This window comes from Myzus persicae, unplaced genomic scaffold (genome assembly GCF_001856785.1).
Source record: "Myzus persicae strain clone G006 unplaced genomic scaffold, MPER_G0061.0, whole genome shotgun sequence".
Lineage (NCBI taxonomy): Eukaryota > Metazoa > Arthropoda > Insecta > Hemiptera > Aphididae > Myzus > Myzus persicae.
The window spans coordinates 10,998-33,021 of record NW_019104291.1 but is presented as its reverse complement, the minus strand read 5'-3'; the positions used below and the strand labels follow the sequence as shown (position 1 = coordinate 33,021).

Here is a 22,024-nt window from a genome sequence, read left to right as displayed (position 1 = left end):
CTCCTTGTAATAGCTGTCAGTTGAACACGCATTTTCCCTTAAAAAAAAATGTTTTATTTCATTTTATTAATAATTTTACATTTTATACGCAAACGAGAAAGCGCTAATATTACCATTATAATTGTATGTTATAATAATTTAAATAATATTTTAATTAATATGTATAATACGTATACTTACGTATAATGTGTATTTTAAAGGTACCTACTATCACAGAACTACTATCAATATTATATTATTATTACCATGGCCCAATAATCATCATACGAATAAACGATGGCTATTATAGAAGAGAAGAGGTAATATAATGTAATATTAATTAGTTGCCTCCGTCAGACCACACCCGCATAGCCACATCATTTTATTTATCAAAACAAGAGCAGTTTGTAAAGTTTATTTTATACTTATTATACAACTAGTTAGGTATTGGTAAATTGCAATTGTGTCACCGTAATCCTATTTGAAATATGCAGGTTTAATATCGTAATACCTACGCTTTTTGTGTGTTAGGCTGGAATTTCCTTAGTGCTGTAGAAAAAAATTGATTTTTATTTATTATTATAATTGGATATTAAATATTTCCACACTTATATTTACAATTTTTCGTATTTATAACTACAAACAATCAATTTAATACCTGTTAGACATGATATAAATGCTTACTATTATACGTCTATACGTGCACAATATTATATTTAATATATCAATAATTAATATAATGTTTAATGTATAACGATTTATCATTTCATTTCATACCTTCAATATATTATTGTATATTTTAAATTAGGTATGTCTTATTATTATAATAACTATCGTCTGCAAATTGCAATAATTAATTAATATTTATTATAATATTATCCTTATTTTCTACCTAAATTGTATAAAAAAAAGTTATTAATTTTATTAACTGCGACGACATCCAGCGGTTTACAATGGTACCAGTTATGTTGGCTAACAGATTTGTGTAGAATGCCACATACAACTTTGTTTTCGACTTTCGTATTCGATTTAATTCAAACTGATGCAAGACTGTGACAAAAAAAGTGTAACACGTCTTGTGGAGTGGTTACATGGTGCATTAATAAATCGTCAAGTCATAAACTTTAAGGGACAAAGGTTCAGTCTTCAGTGCACTGAACTAAATATAGTACCTATAGGTGTATAGTTCTTAAATCTTTTTCTGCGGGTTCTGTGCTCTCGGAGTCGGCCCGCTCTCTAGACGTGACCAGTGAAGTTTATTTCTTATCAATCGGACATCGGCAAACGATTTTTATTCGATAATGAATATTATGCAGAATCATTTTGAACAAAAAGGTATTCTGAATTTGAAGTTTGAACAATCATCTTAATAAATAGTAATAACTATTATTCTTACAATGTGCTAGTTAAATAGTTACGATTATTAGACCAGTATTGAACGTTTTTGGAATTTTAAGACCAAAGATTGTTATAGTTTTTGGAGAAACAATTCTGTGTAACTGTAACATGAGTACAACGTTGCAAACAGATGAGTTTCCAGTATGGGCATTGGTACCAAAAAAAGAAACTGGAGTCTCAAACTTTTTGGCCAAAAATCCATTATACGATGGCCGTAATGTGACAATAGCTATATTCGATTCCGGTGTCGATCCTGGAGCTCCTGGTCTTAAAGTGAGAACCCTCAGTGAGCAGTAGATAATATTTTAAATCTTATGAAAATATTTCAGGTGACAAGTGAAGGAAAACCAAAAGTCATTGCTAGATATGACTGCAGTGGTGCTGGTGATGTTGATACATCAACAATAGCTACACTGGAAGGAAATGAAATAAAAGGACTAAGTGGACGTACACTTGTGGTAAGTACTTGATACCATTTCACCTGTTTTCAAATGATGTCTATAACATCTCTTGCAGATACCAAGTACTTGGAAGAATCCTACTGGGAAGTATCACATAGGTATAAAAAATGCATATGAGTTATACACTAAAAATGTTCAAAAACGAATTGAAGAAGAAAAGAAAGAAAAGGAATGGGACCCACTTCATAAGCCATTGTTATCACAATTAATCACGGAACAACAAAATTTCAATAATGTAATTAATGAATATAATGTGTCCCTAGTCTTACTAAACAAATAACATTTTATATAGGAATATGATCCTTCTAAAGTCATGCCGTCAAGACACCTGAAATTAAAAAAAGATGACCTGGACAGCACTATTGAAGCTTTACAAAATTTAGAAAAAAAGTATAAATTCATTACTCCAGTTTACGATTGTGTTGTTTTCCACGATGGAGTTCAGTGGCTGTGAGTATCTTTTTCGGTATTTATGTTCTACTGTACAAAAATAACTCAACTACCGTATCATACAGCATACTACAAATTTTGTATGGGTATTGTCCAGTGTTTGGAAAGAATGTTGTTCAAGTTCATATTTAAATGAATTTGAACGATTTTTAAGACTCAATTTATTTGTCATTTAATAAATATATCGATTAATTATTTTATATAATAATATTTATTAATAATTTCTATTATTTAACATTTTTAAATTTAAGTGAACCTAGTGAATGCATTTATTTAATCAATGAACAGTTCCGTTTGAAGGACTGAACGTGAAAGTCCAAACACTGGTATTGTCTTTACTACCAGGTTTTCAATCATTAACATAATGTTATAAATATTATAGTACATTTTCTAATTTAAAACGTGATTGCTTTGTGGTTAGTTGCACATTCTGCAATCAACTGCTGTTTATTTTCCCTCAACTATTTCAGACCCACATTTAACTAACAAAAATTGAACTTTCAAAAAATAGTATTTCAGTATAAGTGTTAACAAGTTCCAATATTTTCTTAATACGATATGATAAAACAAATAATCACAGATTAACAGTTTTCTGACTTGTTATTATTCAAATTTATGATGTTTGTGAATAATAATTATTAGTAAAATAAAAACTGCACTTGAGCAACTGTAACAATAAATATGTAACCATCATTATACTAAATTGTTCTCACTTAGATGTGCTCTAGTAAAAAATTACAATTCAATATTTCCTTGAGCATATTTTATAGGTACCACATATGATAAATCATCAACTTTTTAATTTAAAAAAGTATTAACTGGAGTTACAGGATTTTTACATTTATATCCCAAAACCTGAAAGTGGCATGACACACCCCGTATTGTAATTTTTATTTTGTGTAAAAAAGGTAGTCGTGGATAGTACTAAATTACATAATAGATATTAGCCATTCTTTATAAAATCTATATTATGCAGATTTCTTCTGATAATTTTTTTCTATACAAGTTTATTTTGTTTTAATTATATTACTGTTCATAGTGCATGCTTGGATACTTCGGAAATAGGAGATTTGGCTTCATGTAAACTTATGGGAGAATTTAGTGAAGATCCTGTAAATAATTTTGATTACATCACTGCTTCTGATCGAATGAGTTACTCGTTTAATGTGCACAATGATGGAGATGTATTGGAAATTGTATCTCTTGGATGTAAGTACCGAAGATAAATATTTAGTGTATAATCAATGTGAAATTAACATTTTTTAATCTTGCATTAGCATCTCACGGGACCCATGTATCTGCTATAGCTGCTGGGTATTTTCCTGATGAACCAGACAGGAATGGAGTGGCACCTGGCGCCCAAATTGTATCCTTAACGATTGGTGATAGTCGTCTCGAGACAATGGAAACAGGAACAGCAATTGTGAGAGCAATGATTAAAGTTATGGAACTTAGAAAGAAGTTTAACATTGATGTTATAAATATGAGTTATGGGGAACACTCAAATTGGTCTAATGCTGGGTAATTTCACATTTGCCAAACTGAAAGCAAATAATATGTATAACATTGTTGTTTGGTTTAAAGGAGAATCGGCGATATTATGAATGATGTAGTAGACAATCATGCAGTGACTTGGGTTGCATCTGCTGGTAATCACGGACCAGCTTTATGCACTATTGGTGCTCCTCCAGATATTTCAAAAACCACGATTATAGGTAAAATTATATTTTTACCTTGTCGGCAGACCTTTAATGTTATTATTTATATTTTCAAGGAGTTGGAGCTTATGTATCACCAGATATGATGGCAACAGAATACTCCATGCTGCAAAAACTTGCAGGAACTACTTATACATGGTCCTCAAGAGGACCAACAATTGATGGTGGTAGAGGAGTAAGTGTATGTGCACCAGGTGGCGCAGTAACTTCTGTACCTGGATACATGCTAAGAGGATCACAGTTAATGAATGGCACAAGCATGTCTGCACCTCATGTGGCTGGAGCAACAGGTTGGTAATTCAGTTATTTAAAATGATTAACTTTTTAACAGGTATTACTTTTTTTTCAGCTGTATTAATATCTGGACTTAAAGAAAAAAATATTGATACCTGTCCCTATATGATTAAACGAGCAATGGAAAACACTGCATTGTATATTGATAAGATCGATCACTTTTCACAAGGACATGGTTTATTACAAGTATAAAATAGTTATAAAACCTAAAATATTTAAAATTATTTTTATTAAGTAGTTTAAAAGAAATTTTATAAAAAAAAATTATACTCAGAAATAGTAATATAAATATTTCATAAAAATATAATTTTTATAACTTCATAACTTAAAATTATAATCTATTTAACACTTATTCACAATTAATAATTTACATTAATAGACACTTCTATTTAATGTATTTGCTTAAGATATGTACATTGTATAAATTAAAAATAATATAAACAGTATTATAAAATTACTATTAATTATAAACTTATAGGTTGATAAAGCATTTGACTACTTAACTCAATACTACACTGAACAAGAATCATATGTTAAGTTTGTGGTGTCTTGTGGCGTCCTGGGTGGTTTTATCGGAAATAAAGGAATCCACATACGAAATGCAATTGAAAACAAAGAGGTTGACTGTGGCGTAACTGTGGAACCAGTCTTTTTAAATAATGCAGATGTTGGTAAGTTCTTCAGTTATTAAATTAAAAAGTAAAATTTTTGGAAACTAAAGGTCTAACACTAGTTTTTGAATTATTGTTATTCATGCAGTATTGGTTAAATAATTTCGGATTAACAAGATATAATAATTATAAGTATAAATAATTACTGTTTAGACTATATACTTAAATGCTTAAAATATCCTTCACATTCATATTTTGTTCCTTCTATTTTGTCCCACATCACTATCCAATTAATTCCATGAACTCGTTTACCTATAATAAAACAAAATTGAATCATTGAGTATGCAAATAATATGAACAAATAATAATAATATTCGGGAACCTTCATACAATTTATTGTTTTAACCCAACATTTCACATTGTGACAAGGGCTATGCGTAACCAAGCAAGGCAAAGGGTTACTGATAAGTTCCAACCACTTAGTTACTTATGAAATATAGTAGTATAGTCAGATTACAAGTTTGTTGAAAACAAAAAAAGTCATGTGCTATAAATTAGATCATGATTTATGTATATAGTAAACCGGAAAATATAATTAATATTGATGTTCAATTATAATTTACCAAAAATGATTAAATATAGTGTTCAATCAAATAGTGTCTAAACATGGGCGGATAGGCCATTTTTGGCCTACCAGGCAATTTTAAAAAGGGGCCCCACATAAAAAAAAGTTGCTCGCAAGTACAGTATTAGATTAATTATGTTACCTACAGTATCAAAACAAAACATTGGACGTGTATGATTTGTCTGTTATATTTGGCAATATTAACATCTAGAAAATCTATAAAATATATTATAACAACATCTATATTCCATTATCAATTGACAATTAAGTACATCTAATTATAAAAGTTGAGTGTTTAATTTAGGCTTTTACACTTTAAATAATGTTGAAAATTATAAATGTAATAGACACATTAAGAAACACAATTTGTATTTCAAAAATATTAGAAAATTTATTTGACAACCCCTACTTATTTTATACTGCTGATTGCTATTAAGTGTAAAAATTATACTAAGATACCTATAAAATATAGTTTCTTTTAGTTAATATTCTACATGAATACATGATTATATTACAATTATCGTAATAATTAATAAGCACCTATATTATATACTTAGTGATGGGCCGCAACTAATATAAACTAACGAATAATTATTCGATACCTAGTTTTTCCAAATAAGTTATTCGAATAATCGTTACGACAAATATTTGAATTATTATTCGAATATGTTTTCAAAAGCAAATTTGATCTAGTAAGTACTTTTGGTAGGTCAACATTAAAAATCCTCCAGTACTTTTAAAATAATTGGGAAAAAAAAGAAAATTTGTCAAAATTGTTTGGTAACCTTTCACTTCAATTGTATTTGATTAGTTTGAGTTTTTTTCCTACAAATATCAATAAAAAATTATTTGTCCGGTTAAAAAGATAAAAATGTAATAGGTATATACTATATAAGTTTTTATTATAGCTAAAATATTAACGATACATAGGAATGATTATTGTTTATAAGCATTTAAAGTTCAAATGTTGACAAAACCACAGTGTTAATTAATAATTTGTAGTTCAAAACTTAAAAAATATAAGATTATAATATAAAATAATAAAATTTTTCAAATTTGAAATTTCTTTTGTAATTATATAATATTAATGTGTCATTGCGTTAACCATAAAAAAGGCCCCATTCCCAAAATACGAAGGGGGGCCCACCGGGAAATGCCCGGTTGCCCGGTAGGCCTATCCGCCCATGTGTCTAAAGGACACACACTTACACATGTAAGACAGCAAACTTTCGTTCACTAGATCACTTTCAATAATGTGCTGTTTTTTTTGATACAAGAAGTTATGGTGACTAGTAGGTAAAATTATCTGCGTTCTCTCGTCGCAGAGAACTCAGATAATGTGCTTACCTATAAGTTTGATCTACTCTTAATGTTAAAACTAACAGTACACTATTGAACAATAATTTGCCATTGAATGTTTAAAATATTTTTACCATCAAGATTTTTCCGTACGATATCAGCATATTCGTGACGAATAAATTTTATTCTTGCGCAAGTGTTATTTTTCTTTATAAATACAATATTATTTGGTGTAACATGTTGACACAAAATGTTCCATATATCTTCTTCTGTTGTGTGGACATTCATGTTCCTAATATGTAGTTGTTTCATCTGAAAAATACAATTTTAACTATTATAAAAAAAAAAAATTGTTTATCATACTTGATACTTACTCTTATCAAAACAGAGTGTCGAAATACTGGTTCAGATTCTGCCCACTGAATTTTAATGGAAACACCATTGATAAAAAATGGACTTTCTGCCATTGAGCGGCGAGCTAAAGCAGCACTTCTATGATCTTTGAATATTACGAAACAAAACTCTCTATTTTTGCTAGGATCATCTGTATTATTAAAAACACGCACTTTCTTTACACCTTCTACACGTTTTTCAAATTCTGTTTGTAATTGTTCTTCAGATAAATCCATAGGTATGTTCCTGGCAAATAATGTCCTATTATCAGTAGACATGCTCACCAATAAGTGACCCCTGATACCAGGAAGAGTAAGTTCATTCAGTTTAGCAAGCGCTATCTCGGCTTCCATAGGGCTACTCATCATTACATAACCATATCCTCGATTTGAACCAGAGAAATGCATCATTAAGCGAATTTGATGAATGGTTCCAAACTAATGAATCAACAATTTAGTTTTTGTAATTAATTGGAAATAAATAGATATTACTATTACCTGTGAAAAAATAGCATAGAGAAATCCTTCCAAACAAGCTTTTGGTAATGCAACATATAGCTCACTGCCACGTTTTGGTTCTTGTTTTATTGTTGACAATAGTGTTTTTTGACCATTATTTTGAATAACATGTCTTTTATCAACTGAAATTAAACGCTGACCAATTTCTTCTATTTCAATCAAATTTTTTGCTCTAGCAATAGCAGCGCTTATCAAATCTTCACGTGTAGGCTATAAAAATAAAATTTATTTCAATATATTCACTGGATAAACAGACAAATAGATAATGCTTACAATATATTGGTCTCGAATTATTGAAGGAAATTTGAATACATTGTCATTTCCATTTGCAAATGGTTCTGAAGTCTGAGAGGGTGGAGTGTAAGGCGATGACACTGGTGAAAATGATGATTGTGAATAACTTGATGTACTGGACATGTATGACGATTGAGAATATGGTGATGGATACCGAGGTATAGGCGTAGGCTGAAATTAAAACATAGCTCAATTTAAATGTAATTATACAAGTATTTTGTTCATAAGTAAAATTGTAGTTATTTAGGTTTACTAAATAATATTGACACATTTCAACTAATGAAATAAAATTTTATATATATAAGTATTAAATATAATAAAAATAGTAAGATTTGAATGAGTTACAATTATAATTATTTTGAATACAAACCGTGTAGTAATCGCAGTATACAACATTGTTTTGAGGTGCACAATACATTTCCATTTTCATATAGAAATTTTACAATTTCCAGATAGCGACTAAATTCTAAATATAACAATAAAAAATATAATTACTAATTATTTTAAACCAGTGCTATAGTTAGAATTATTATTGATTCTCATTCTTATATAGACTACTTTATATAATTAAGATGCACAAGGCAGATTGGAATACCCAAAATGAATTTCGTTTTTCGTTGTTTTTAAAAAAAAATATGGGGCATTAAATGACACAATAGCAGAAATAAATAAGGGCATGTACCCAGTTGCCACCTGAAGTACCTTTTTTTATACCAAATCCCCCCAAACTACCTAGAGGAAAAAGTACCAGTTGCCCTCACATGTTAATATATACATAAATACAATATATAGCTCGTAAAATAAGGGAGGTATATATACAAATCATAAATAAAATTCAAAATTATAATAATTTGTTAATATAAAATAGTACAAAATCAAAATATAATAATTTGTCAACATATAAATAGTATAAAATTCAAAAGTATTGTTTTGTTATAATAATTACTAACCGATTTTACAAAATCTAATCTGCTAATATTTTTGTTTTTATATTTATTTTATCGGATACAATAATTGACGGATTGAATTCAAGTTCAAAGCCAGAGCATTTTTCTTTTAACATACTAAATAACAATTCATACGTTTTCGATGATTATATCCACACACGTATTTAAAATGTTATGTTGACAAATTATTATAATTTTGAATTTTATATTTTATTTATGATTTGTATATTTACCTCCCCTATTTTACGAGCTATATATTGTATTGTGTATATATTAACATGTGAGGGTAACTGGTACGTTCAATTAGTGGCAACTGGTATATTTTTAAAATCGCGATAATAGCTTTGGGGGGCAACTGGTAAACACCCATAAATAAAAATGAAGTTTCATTATAAAGGACGCTATATCCGCATGTATTGTCTCCGTCTTACAAGAGCGTAACATATCAAAATGTTACGTTCAGTAGATCACGTTTAGCTCAGTTAGCTTAAAAATTGGAGTGAATTATGACCTCTTAATAAAATTAAAGGGAATATTATTACGGAGGGCTTCTCGTGGGCTTTTTATTATATTTAAATTTTGAAGAGTATTTAAAAATTGTAAATTGTTTGTACAAATTACTTATCTCTTTTTAAAATTAAAATATAATAAAAAGCCCATGAACAAGCTCTCAGTAATAATCGTACCTTTAATTTTAATAAGAGGCCAATTCACTCTAATTTTTAAGGTAACCGAGCTAAACGTGATCTGCTGAACGTAAAATTTTATATGTTTCGCTTTTTTAAGACGGAGACAACACATGCGGTATAACGTCCTCTTAACGATAAACATTTATCGGTTTTGTTGGTGCTATATTATTCAGGAAATAAAAAAAAACGTATTGTTATTGCACCGAAGCAAAGCAATATGCCGTACTTTTAAAATAAATATTTATAGAAATACCGATGTCTAAATTAGAATATCGTAATATTTGATTCTGTTTCTCATATATGCTTTAGCAACAATTATTAAGTTGATAAGTAAAATAAGGTAGGCAATATAATTATTTTAGAATTTATGATATTAATATACCGAATCGGAATAAATTAAGTTTGTCAAAAGGCTAATCCGGCCTAAAAATAATATGACGGAGAAGCACCTCAAAAATACCTACCTAGTTACCTATTGTTATTGTGCACAATGATTAACTTTGAAGTAAAAAATAAATAATGAGATAAATGTAAAAATACACATCCAGATATAATTATAGCTCGAAATGTTCTTTGGTGTATATACTTGGCGTGGCCATAATTATTTTACACCGAAATACGATTTCTAAGAGATTGGGTTTAATTTAGATTTCTTATCAATTTTTTTTTACTTAACCACTGTCGCCCGTCAGAATACAATGGAAAATTTAAGTAACACGTTTTGTGTTTACTAATTAAATGTGTCAGTTTATTTAAGAAATGTTATAAATAATGTATAAATGGGCTGGTGTATTGTTTAATTTCAAAACTCATAATAGTTAATTTATAAAATATTATAACCTAATACGGTACGAGTAATTACCAATAAATAACATACGTAATTGTATTATGTTGAATTTTAATTTAAATGACAAAAACTACTTATTGTGTGCTCACATAATACAAGAACATAAATAACAGAGTTCTACAAATTTACGGGTAACCAAAATATGTAAATAAAAAAAATGGATATAATTGTTAAAATCTCAATAAATGATTAATAGATTCCGAACAGACACCATTTAAAAAAAAAAATTGGAATTTAATAATTCGTTCTAAATGAATATGGCGACAAAACGGTAGTTGACGTTTTATACAATATATTATTATTAGATTGGTCAAAAAGTTATGACTAAAATTTAATTAAATCGCAGTTCATGCGGCGACCCATTAGAGCTAAAACCAACGAGGCCACTACTTGCGTAACTACAAAAAAATAAATAAATAAATCACTTGCCTTGCGGTCCAGAAAAATGCCAACGGAACACAATCGACGATGATCGAACAGATACTAATTTAAAATAATATCCTATAAATGGACATATAATATAGTGGTGGATGTGGATCGCGACGTAATAACAAATCAGGCACCGGTCCTCTTCTTTAATGATATTGAAAGACGTTTTGCACAGTTAAAGTAAAAGGTGCAAACTAATAAAAACGATCTGCGTATGACGTTCTGGAAACCCTCGGAGGAGACAGAAAACGTGTTGCGAAGAAAACTTGGACCGCCGTCGAGTTCGGACTTCGGAGTGAACAGTGACCGACTGACGCGCGTGATGGTCGATGGAGTAATGATAAATGATTCGTGAATCGTGATCAAACGGAAACTCCGCGCGACGGTCGGCACGCGCGATCCTATGCGTCGTTTTTGTTTTCGTCGTCGGCGGCGGTGGTTGTCGTAGACCGTAGTCGGTTTTCCACGAACCGACGACAACAACAATATTATAATTGAATAATATTGAAATATTTATCGAAGCCCGTTTTATTATACACGTTTGGAGTATGATATTGTTATTATTATGATTAATACGGTGCATTACGCCGTATAATATAATACCGTTTTCATTGTTGGCATTTTCAGAACACACACGGCCGAGAATCGTCTTATGGTTACAAGGTGGGTGGGGGGTGTTGGCCGTTCGACGATCGTCGGGGGATGGTCGATTAGATTATTGTCCTCCACTTTCCTCAACGAAAGTGAATTCGTCGTTTTTTAAAATTGTAAATTACGTATGTGTGATACTTTGATTTGTCTCGGATCACGTGACATCACGAGTAGTAGGGTATTCTTGTATCGCTGTATCGCGTTTAAATTACTTGACTATTGGTTTTTATTTACCATGGCAGAGTTATGACCGAACGACAGTTACAATTAAATAAGCGAATATTTTTTTTTAGAATGCGCATATTTTGCCCTTTTCTCTCCAGGCGTACATGACACATCGAAGACAGCCGTGCTTTCCTATTGGAAATGATTGCGCGTACTTGGAATTGTCTAAAATTTGTGTCTTCTATTTATACAAACATAATTATTACATTTCATGGAAAACTGTTAGGTATGAATTTTATTCGAGTCTACCGAATACCAATATTTACGAGGATATTTACATGCCGTGTTGAACTTATTACAAATAATAAATTGTCAAGTGTCAACAATTCCAATACTCAATAGAATAGTATATTAAATTCATTAATAATATCCTAAATATAAAATATTTTATTCGATGACCGGATACGAGTGTTCGACGTGAAATTGTTTTGAATAATATCTAAAAATAACATGCAATTGTCTACAATACAGGTTTTTATATTAGGCATAAAAATAACACGTTCAATCTGCGTCGTAGTATTCAGCCTTATCGAAGGAGAGTGGAAAAAACAATATTTAACTTCTTTTGGAAAAGTGACTAAAGCCTCGTTCACACGGTGACAGTTGCATGACACCAGTGTCGTAATATCAACGAAATTAGATATACGACACTAGTGTCACGACACACAATATCATTAGTGTCATACTCATTAGTGTCACCGTGTGAACGAGGCTTAAGACATGATGTGTGATCTAAAATCTTAATCTTACAGATGGACATCAAAAAATATGAGTTCACTAGAAATAATTTTGTGTGATCAGTTTTAATATTACAATATTAGACCGAATGTATCTACTATAACATTTAAAAAATTAAAAATTAATTGTTTGAAATTTTGCATGTTAATATTTTACGGAATTTGAATTTAAATTTATTAAGTTACGAAATGTTAAATACAACAATTTTAAAATGCTTTTAACTCGCTTAAAAATTAAAAACCAAGTTACAAAAATGGAAATACCTAACCGTCCAAACCTGAATTTATTATTGTTAATTGTTACACTTATATTGTACATATTTGTACGGTTTGTAAAGAGTAAAGACGAAGCAACGCATACACACGAACCGCACTACCGCACTAGTCTACTGATTACACAATAGAAATTATTGTTGATTTCATACGAAAATAATTTTGTTCCAATAATTTTGTGCTCGATATTATCGCGAAACACTGTTGTTTATTTTCGAGCGTAATAGGTACTCACTACTCGGTATATTAATTTAACGACGATGTTTACCTACGAGAAAGGAAAAACGCTGGAAATTTAATTCGGGTTTTCAACTGTAAACACACTCATAAAAATAATTGTAGCTCTCAGAAAAACGTTTTCCGTTGGACTATTTCCATGGAACTCGGTTAACACTAAAGTGTTTGAGATATAAAGTCAAGAACTGGGTATGCGCGTCCCGCCTGTGGACGTGTACATCAAAATGTCTGTGTTGAATTCAAACATTTAATCAACGAGAAAAAAGCCACAACCTCACTATATAATTATACACGAAAGAGTTAAATATCACCAAAATACATTAATTAAATTGTTAGCTTCCAAAAATCTTAATAATTAATACGGTTAAAAAGGTGATGACCAAATGTCCATTTCTGTTCAATTAACCTGTCGGGTGGTACAACAGCTGGGTATACTGTAAACTATTTTTGTCCAAAATTATTATTGTGCGTAATAAACTTGTATAAATAATATAAATTATAATTATTAAAAAACATGTGTGTGATTGATGTGTAGTGTGTATTATATTATTATTTATTAATTATTATATTACTAGTTGATATGGTAAAAACCCTTTAAAAAACATTGATTTGATTTTGCATATAATTGAATAAATCGATATTCAATATCATACAGAAATAAATAGAATAATAGATCGTCATCGTTCTAGTGCCTGTATAAAATTCACATAATTTATTTGATTATAGTGGGGCACATTATTACTTATTTGTTTATTACATAAGTCCAATTTCCAAAATAGAAAAGTGAATAAAAATTGTTTTATTTATTTTTAGCATTTATTGTGACTTATGTATAATGTACCTGAACATTATTATGTGTAAAATACAAATGGTGTTAATTTTATGCCTTAGTAATCAATATTGTTTTCGATGGGAAATAGACCGTGTACAGAGTTGTCTGAGTTAGTTTTTCTGTAGGAAATCAAAATCATTGTTATTCGTCTTAAATCGCAATGTTTTACGTCTTTTTATCGTTACAGATGCTGAAAAAAAAATTAATTTCCAAATGAGCTTGTGCTTGACGAGTGATGTTTCTTGGGTTAGTGTACCGAAATATCTGGAACTGATGTACATGACACGCAATTTCAACATAAAAGTTGATCCCAGTGGATTGTCTCCAGGAGTGCACACGACTACGTAAGTTATGAGTAAAGCTAGGATATTGGTGACTTGCTTTTTTTTCTTTAAGTGCTTTACAGTTCTAACCAAAAACAAAATTTGTTTCGTGATACAACAATTTAGAATGTGTAATTTATATTGTGCATTTTTTGTGTCGAATGCATTTTATTGCATTTTTAAGCTCATTTTTACTTATATTAGTATATTACGTTCATTTTGTGTATTTAAACAAATTTTTGTTTATATTAAGTTTTTTTAATATGTGTTGTATAGATAATCTCAATTAGTACCTATAGTACTCCTATAAAAATAGTACCTTTGAACTTATATCGACACCATAATATTATCGCTATTATACCCGTTTCGATAAAATTATTGTCACCTGTCGGCGAATGGGGAGAATTTAAACTATATTAATAAAAAAACATTAAAAATATTTTTAAACTGGTATATTTGTCGGCGAATTGGGATTTGGCAAAGTGGGTGTGAATCGAAAAAGTAATATAATTACTTAAACTCACAAGTTAACTCAAATTTGAATATATTTGTTTAATTAACTTCTTAAGATAATTTTTTACCTTTTTTGTGTAATATAAAAAATGCATAAATAATAATTAATCATTAATAATAATATTTATTTTAAAATTAAATTTTTTTTGCTCATCTAAGTACATTTTTTGGTCATTTTCTAAGTTCAAATTTTAGGGTTTTTAGGTCACTTGCATTTTTTCTAGTGCATTTTCGTGTATTTTATTTGTGTATTATTAGCTCTAGACATGAGACTATTACTATATAATATATTATACAATCATAAGTGTCGAGGAGTGAGGACACGGGATTTGGTATTTGTAAATTTGTTGCCCTGTATAATATTTTAAATAGTTGTAATACGATTTTATATTTTTATTAGTTTTACGTATGTCCAATTATACTCCTATGTATAATTTCTAGTATTTCTAGCATAGTAACTGGTTTTTCTAACTAGGTTTATTCAATAGTTTTTATTAATTTATTATAGCTAATAATATTTATTAGTATCTTTGACTGGTATTTATATTTTTACATTATGGTGTATCGCATGACTGAACATACAAATATAATATAGTATATTTGTATAATATACTAATATATAAATATGTTTTGCCATGTTGGATCGCGTATAGACAGATTTCTAATTTTATAAATAGCCAATAATACGAGCGATAATATTGAGAAATACCAAATAACTACATTCGCTACTACGCAATGAAAAAGGCACGGTGGTGGACTGGGGAATTACCTATATTGCTTAAAGAAAAACGACGGTTCATTAAATTAACAAACATTATTTTTTTGTAAAAGAGTTGGTTAAAATATTAACTCATCGTAATGCGAACTGCCTAGACTAACTAATAAGTAATATTATGTCTGATTATTATAGTCTAAATTAATTTTTTTTCAGCGTGAGGGCTTATGATGTTAAAAATACAGCAAAAGGCCCGGTGTTTACCTTTGAAGTCACTGTTGTCCGACCAGTGAAAACCGATGATTCAGGTTCATTGTCTTATGACAACGTCAATTTCAACCCAAATTCCCTAATAAAAAGGAATTTCGTGCTAGTGCCCAATAAGGTGACATGGGCCAGTAAGTCAAATTATAATATTATTACAATAATATTACGATTATTTATAAAGTTTTCCTATTCAAAATCAAAATCGTGTTTTCATATTTGCAGCTCTCCACATAAAACATCTCGATACCGACGTCAACGCTAATTTCTGCCTGCATACCGTCCAATTGTTGCCTCAAAAATCGTGCAAATTCATGGAGTATTGCAAGATATTTAACATGAAGTCTAATGAATTCCAAGCTCACTTCCCCGTTGAGGTATGTTTTGTCTTCGTCAATATTGTTATCATGAGTCGTGACAACATCATAAAGTACATAAAATATAAATATAGCGTGATTTAGAATCTATAATTATTATTGTACTGATGGCGTGGAAGTAAAATAAATGTTACTCTCTTGTGTAGATTAAAACATAATTAAAATATTATTATGTGATATTTAAACTATGTAAGTATAACAGTTACATTAAAGTATGTTTCTGGGTTTACTGTTTAGTGTTTTGTAATTTGTATTACATATATAAATAGATCAATATCATTATAATTTAATTTATATTTTATAATCATTGACGGATATTGTCGTTATGCAAGTAAAGCTAAAAATATATTGTGGGAAAAAATTTAATTTTTATAAAAAAAACTATTAAACAATGTGTTTTAAATTTAAAAAAACTGTATACAGATTACTGATTTGAATCAAAATGTAGTCCAGATATTATAGTATTACGTAATGAAATACAATTTTAACTAAATCTTTCAAAGAAATTCTCATTGCGATGTATTTTATAGTTACTACGTATCAATATAATTTTCAGGTAAATTGCAAATGATTCTTACTAATAAATAAAATCTTTAAAGTAATCATCTTATTATAAATTCTTCGAACGCCGTTGAGTGGATTTTATCCAAAAACGATTTTTTCTAAATATTCGAAGAACAAATTATCAATTTCCAGTTTCCTCTTAAGTCTAAAGTACACTTCTGTGTCCTGTTACAAAAATGAATTAATTTATTACATTTTAATCATACCGAAAATAACAGATCTGCTGGCGGCTGTCGATTTAATAATTGGAGATTCAATTATATTGTTAAGCACCAAGGTAACTTTTCTAAGAAAAACGTCACAGATCATTTAACACTGATTGTTATCAAAATTCAATAGCGACAAATCATGAATATCGTTAAAATGTAAACATAATTTATGGAGCTTTTAAAATCTTCAACAAAGTTGTTGGTATACAAGATGTACAGCGTATTCATTTTATAATTTAATACTATTGTTTTATACACAATATTATAAAACCAATGATTTATAGGTTTTTATTTATATAGTATAATATACTCAAATCTAATATTTTAGAGTTATAAATGGTCACTACTTATTCAATTTCAAATTAGCAACTTTTAAAAGTACCTACTTTATAATAGTATAATATGAAGTACCTAAGTTACAGTAACACTGTATTGATGCAATACCTATGTCTTAAGTATTCGTAACTGGTAACTCTTTATGTAATATGTACCGACTACTTAGTGTCCTAACTCCTAGTACCTACTTTATATCTACTATTGTAAGTAATAGTATTAACTATCTCGGTTAAATATGTTGACTTATCCATCCACAATTTTAGGTGGTTCAAATGCACCACCTTAGGTGCATACTCGGCGCCACTGCTCGATATAATTAAATACAATTGATTTTTATTGTTAAAAGCCCCAATTAAAAATTATTTGTTATTTTTCTCATAGCTATCATTAAGAATATTAATACTATTATATTATTATTTTCATATTCATCGAATATCACTTAAAATCTATAATATATACATTTATACATAACGATTTAATGGTATTTTGGTGTCATACTTACTTTGTATAGACACATATGATACACACACATTTTGGCAATCTAGTTTTTAATTTAATTTTATTTTATTTTATTACCGAGTTATTACTTATTAGTGTTCTGTAGACTGTAGTCTGTTGTACCATTAAATAAAATATTATTTAAAATTTTAAAATTAATTTTTTCTCTGGTTGAAACTCTAGTAATAGACGAGGAAATGACGTTATTATAATATGGTTTTGTGTGCAGACAATATTGAATATAACATTTATATAAACATAGGTATATAGCCATAGTCTTTACTCTTTTCACTCTTTAAATCTTACAAAAGTATTCATCAATGATTAGAGAGCAGGGTTAGTAGGGTTGGTTAGCAGCGAGTCAAACTTTTTGGAACATTGGTTTTGAACATCAACAATATTAATATATAAAAGATAAAAACTAAATAATTCTCAAAAATTGTTTTTAGACCTGTCATATAAGTTATAATGAAGTATATCAATATGAGACCATCCGACTTTTGGGGCCAAATGCACACTTGCATAAGTCCTGAATTTGATATTGTTTTGTAAAATCATGGAAATAATTTTTTTTTAATCACATTTTTATCTTTTGCATAAGAACTCATAGCTTTATTTAGTTCAGATATCTTAAATACAACCAAGGGACATACACTCATACATACCTTTGTTAGTGGGTAGTGTTAGTATGTACCTATTGAATACTTTTAATCTTCAATATTCATAAATTTAGATGCAATTAGTAATATTGTATTCCACAAATATCTTTATAGTTATTTGAAATTTGAACCACCGTATAATGTATTATGTATTTATATTTAAAGTTTTTAATTTTAATAGGAAAATGTGGTATTAGAGTTGGCATTGGCAAAATATTGGTCAAGTTATTCAAATATAATATTATCATACAAAATACAATTTCATGGCGTCATACCTCAGTCGAAAAACGTTGCGATGTATCACGGAATGGGTTTACAGTCATTGATATTGAAGCCTGGTGTAAAGAATGAAGAAATCCAACCATCTGCTTCTTTGAAACATCTTATTACCGTTCTTAAGTATGCTTATAAATTTATATATATTCTACTTAGTACTTTACACAGCATAACATTATTCTATTGTACTTGTGAGATGTGAGTTATGAGTTCTATACTCATATGTAATAATAATGATTGGGTTTTTAACAGATTTTAATTTAAAATTATTTACCGTGTATTAAGCTGCCACAGTGGTTCTTCTTAATAATGAAATAATTGTTCATTTTGTCAAATAAAATCGTATTTTTGCATTTTTATGTAATCCAGTAACAACATAATACTTTTGTATAATTCATTATTATTTTTGAATATTCTTATTTTTTGTAATTTGTCAATTTAAAGTGCCAATGTAGGCTCTAATAATTAATCAATTGATGTAAACATTTTTAGACCACAGGAAGGAAAAGTCACTGCATTAACTTATCGTGATGTCATTCCACCACAAAGACCAATCTACCAATTAAATTTATCTTATGCCTTTTCTTTGCCAAAATCGACGGAAGCATATGCAACTTGCGGTTTATTTGGTGAACTTTTGTATGAGAGTGAATATGAATCACAATTATGGATGTTGTTTGATTCAAATAAACAGTACATTGCTGCAGGCGATGCATATTCTAGTAGAGTATGAAATTTTACTATACATTTTCAAACCAACAAAATTATTTTGTTATGTACTAATTACATATACTAATTACATTGTTTATTTTTGCGTTTATAGCATGTGTATAAACTTGATAAAGGTGATTACACTATTAAAATGCATGTACGTCATGAACGGCGAGAGTTATTAGACAAAATTATTGACCTGCCTATACAAGTGGTTCAAAAATTACAAAGCCAAATAAACTTGGATGTATACAATAATCATCATCAAGCCACAATTTTTGGAAAAAAATCTTCGAGTTTTATTATGACTCCTAATAGTCCTTTGTGCAACCTGAATATCGGACCACTTTCAAACGATAAGTATGTGTACAGTAATATTATCAAACTATAGTCAAATTTACACACTTTTTTTTTCAGAATCGTTTCATTGAAGTTATTGGCTGGACACTGTCTGACTGGAAATATAGTATATGCTAAAGATGAAAATGGAAAGAAAGTTGTGAGTATTTATTTAATTGATTTGATATAAATATTTATATGATGTTAAGTGTTAGAAGTTTAAGTTACTCCTAATCAATAATTTAAAATAATTTCATAATAATAATGTTGAATAAAGTGTTACGAGTAGGTCAAGAAATTCTATGTAAATACCCATCTTTTATTAAACTTTTGATTTAGTTATAATCGTCAATGAATGGATCATATCAATTGTATTATGTGATTATAATAATCAAGTACAAATTTATTTTTAAATAAATGTATGTTTAGGATACCTACGATTTAAAGTACTTCATAACAGATACGCTTAAAACAAAGAATGGACCAAAACCGCTTGAAGATTTTAAAACAAAGTTTGAAGAATTCAATGAAGCTTTATGTGAAACCAAATTAAATTGGTTAACCAAATTAGGTATGTTTTGACTAATAAATAAATATGTTTATTATAATGCACTATACAATATGTGTATTAAAAATAATAAAGATTATATACTAATTTATATGTTATAATCTGTTAGAGTACGGGGAAGATTCCATAAGCTTGTATAACAGTTTATGTGAAGAAGTTGGAGATAAAAATTCTTCTGTTCATATATCATGGATACAATGTATTGAACCAGAAGATAAAAAAAGATTCCCTGATTTTTCAATTCCTGACTTTGATGTAGAAAAAGTAAATCTTATAATCGCTGCTGCTGATCGTGCTCTGTCTATTATAAATACACCTGATCTTCTTGCATTTTATGGAATTAAGTCTGATCAAAGACCTGAAGCTTCTAAACTTAAAATGTAATATATTTGTGTATTTTTAAAATCAAATCTCAACTATTTACATATTTCAGAGTTCATGATCGTTTAAAAACTACTGTGATTGAAGCATTATGTCGCAAAGGTGCAGCATTGTGCCAATTGTATTATTATAACAATGTGATGACTAAAAAAAGTGATGACAATGTCTTACAGGACATCGATACCATTTTGCAACAAGTTTCCTGGTTTATTTCTCCAGATTCTGATTCTAAAGTATGTTAAATTTTAAAATAATAATTTTTTATTTGATTCTAAATTTATGATTTTATTTCAGAGTTTGAATTATTTTAATATTTGGCATGGAGCAGTATATCAAAATTATGGACGTATGATGAAAGTACTTTTGAGGATGTTGGAGGATAAACATGTTAAAGAAGTTGAAAGTTGTTTGTTGTGGACTATTAATGTTAAGTTTGGGGCTGATGAATCCAAACACTTAGTAACTGCTATTTCAAATGCATTAATTGTTCATTATCCAAAAACTTTCCGTCCATTTTAATATAAGTTAATTTTTTAATAGATTACGGTTACATTCTACAGTATACCGTATGCATATATAAAGTTTACTAAATATATTATTTATAATATTGTGTTTTCAAAACAAAAAAGTAATCTAAATAACATTTTTCATTTTTAATAAAATTATATTCATTCATTCTTTAATTATTGTTTATTTTTGTTGTAAGTTATACTGGTTAGCTTAAAGAATTTAAGGATAGTAATTTGTCTAGTAGATAATGTAAAATAATAAATATCGAATTGTGAATGTCGATGGTTCATGAAAAATAATGGTGGCAGACATTTTCTTTTCTTGAATTTGAAGGTTCAAATTACTTTTGATTTAGCATAATATTAATATTCTAATTTTTAAATTAATTATCTTATTAGTAAGTTTTATTAACAATTGGTAATTACTTATTTGTAATCATGATATATTATTTTGAAACTTGTGTCCACTAAGTACTAACCTTTAATCTCTTCTATGGTACTAACTATACTGTTCAAAATAAGATCATTACCAGGCGGCTACTAGTTTTTGTCGGACGGCGGTCAGACGCATTGTTAGACACTTCCCCTACCAAGTCGATGGCAAGACCAGTGATTTGGAAGAAAGCCCAACTTGGTCTCCAGGTAATGATCTTATTTTGAACAGAGTATAGTAACTATGAACAGTTTTGGCACACAATAGATGATTTCATCTATTCTGTGGTTTTGGATTGAAAATTGTTCATGTACATTAAGGACAAATTTATTGATAGTCAACAACTGGTAAGATGGTAGTATATTTTACATTATTAAATTAAATGTTTATTAGCTGAATAGGTATCAAATCATTCCATTGTCAATATTTGTGTGATCAAAAT

General features: G+C 28.9%; 2 protein-coding genes across 2 annotated transcripts; one reads left to right on the top strand and one right to left on the bottom strand.

Annotated features, from left to right (window-relative positions):
* The first annotated feature begins 1,485 nt into the window (after positions 1-1,485).
* On the top strand, positions 1,486-21,318 carry LOC111040942 (tripeptidyl-peptidase 2). The gene is made up of 21 exons (XM_022325038.1): positions 1,486-1,650; positions 1,707-1,835; positions 1,894-2,073; positions 2,131-2,288; positions 3,328-3,497; positions 3,566-3,809; positions 3,873-4,003; positions 4,063-4,296; positions 4,356-4,486; positions 4,779-4,971; positions 14,095-14,251; positions 15,675-15,856; positions 15,948-16,099; positions 18,547-18,764; positions 19,134-19,368; positions 19,465-19,712; positions 19,770-19,851; positions 20,121-20,262; positions 20,369-20,639; positions 20,693-20,873; positions 20,935-21,318. Exons 1-21 carry the CDS (start codon positions 1,486-1,488, stop codon positions 21,157-21,159), a joined length of 3,828 nt encoding a protein of 1,275 aa, XP_022180730.1. The 3' UTR covers positions 21,160-21,318.
* LOC111040943 (probable RNA-binding protein 46) lies at positions 5,003-11,357 on the bottom strand. Its single transcript, XM_022325039.1, has 7 exons — positions 10,953-11,357; positions 8,411-8,506; positions 8,020-8,211; positions 7,726-7,956; positions 7,210-7,665; positions 6,970-7,147; positions 5,003-5,223 (listed from the first exon to the last, which is right to left on the bottom strand). The coding sequence occupies exons 2-7, from the start codon at positions 8,468-8,470 to the stop codon at positions 5,126-5,128; spliced, it is 1,215 nt and encodes a 404-aa protein (XP_022180731.1). The 5' UTR covers positions 8,471-8,506; positions 10,953-11,357; the 3' UTR covers positions 5,003-5,125.
* Positions 21,319-22,024: the final 706 nt, after the last annotated feature.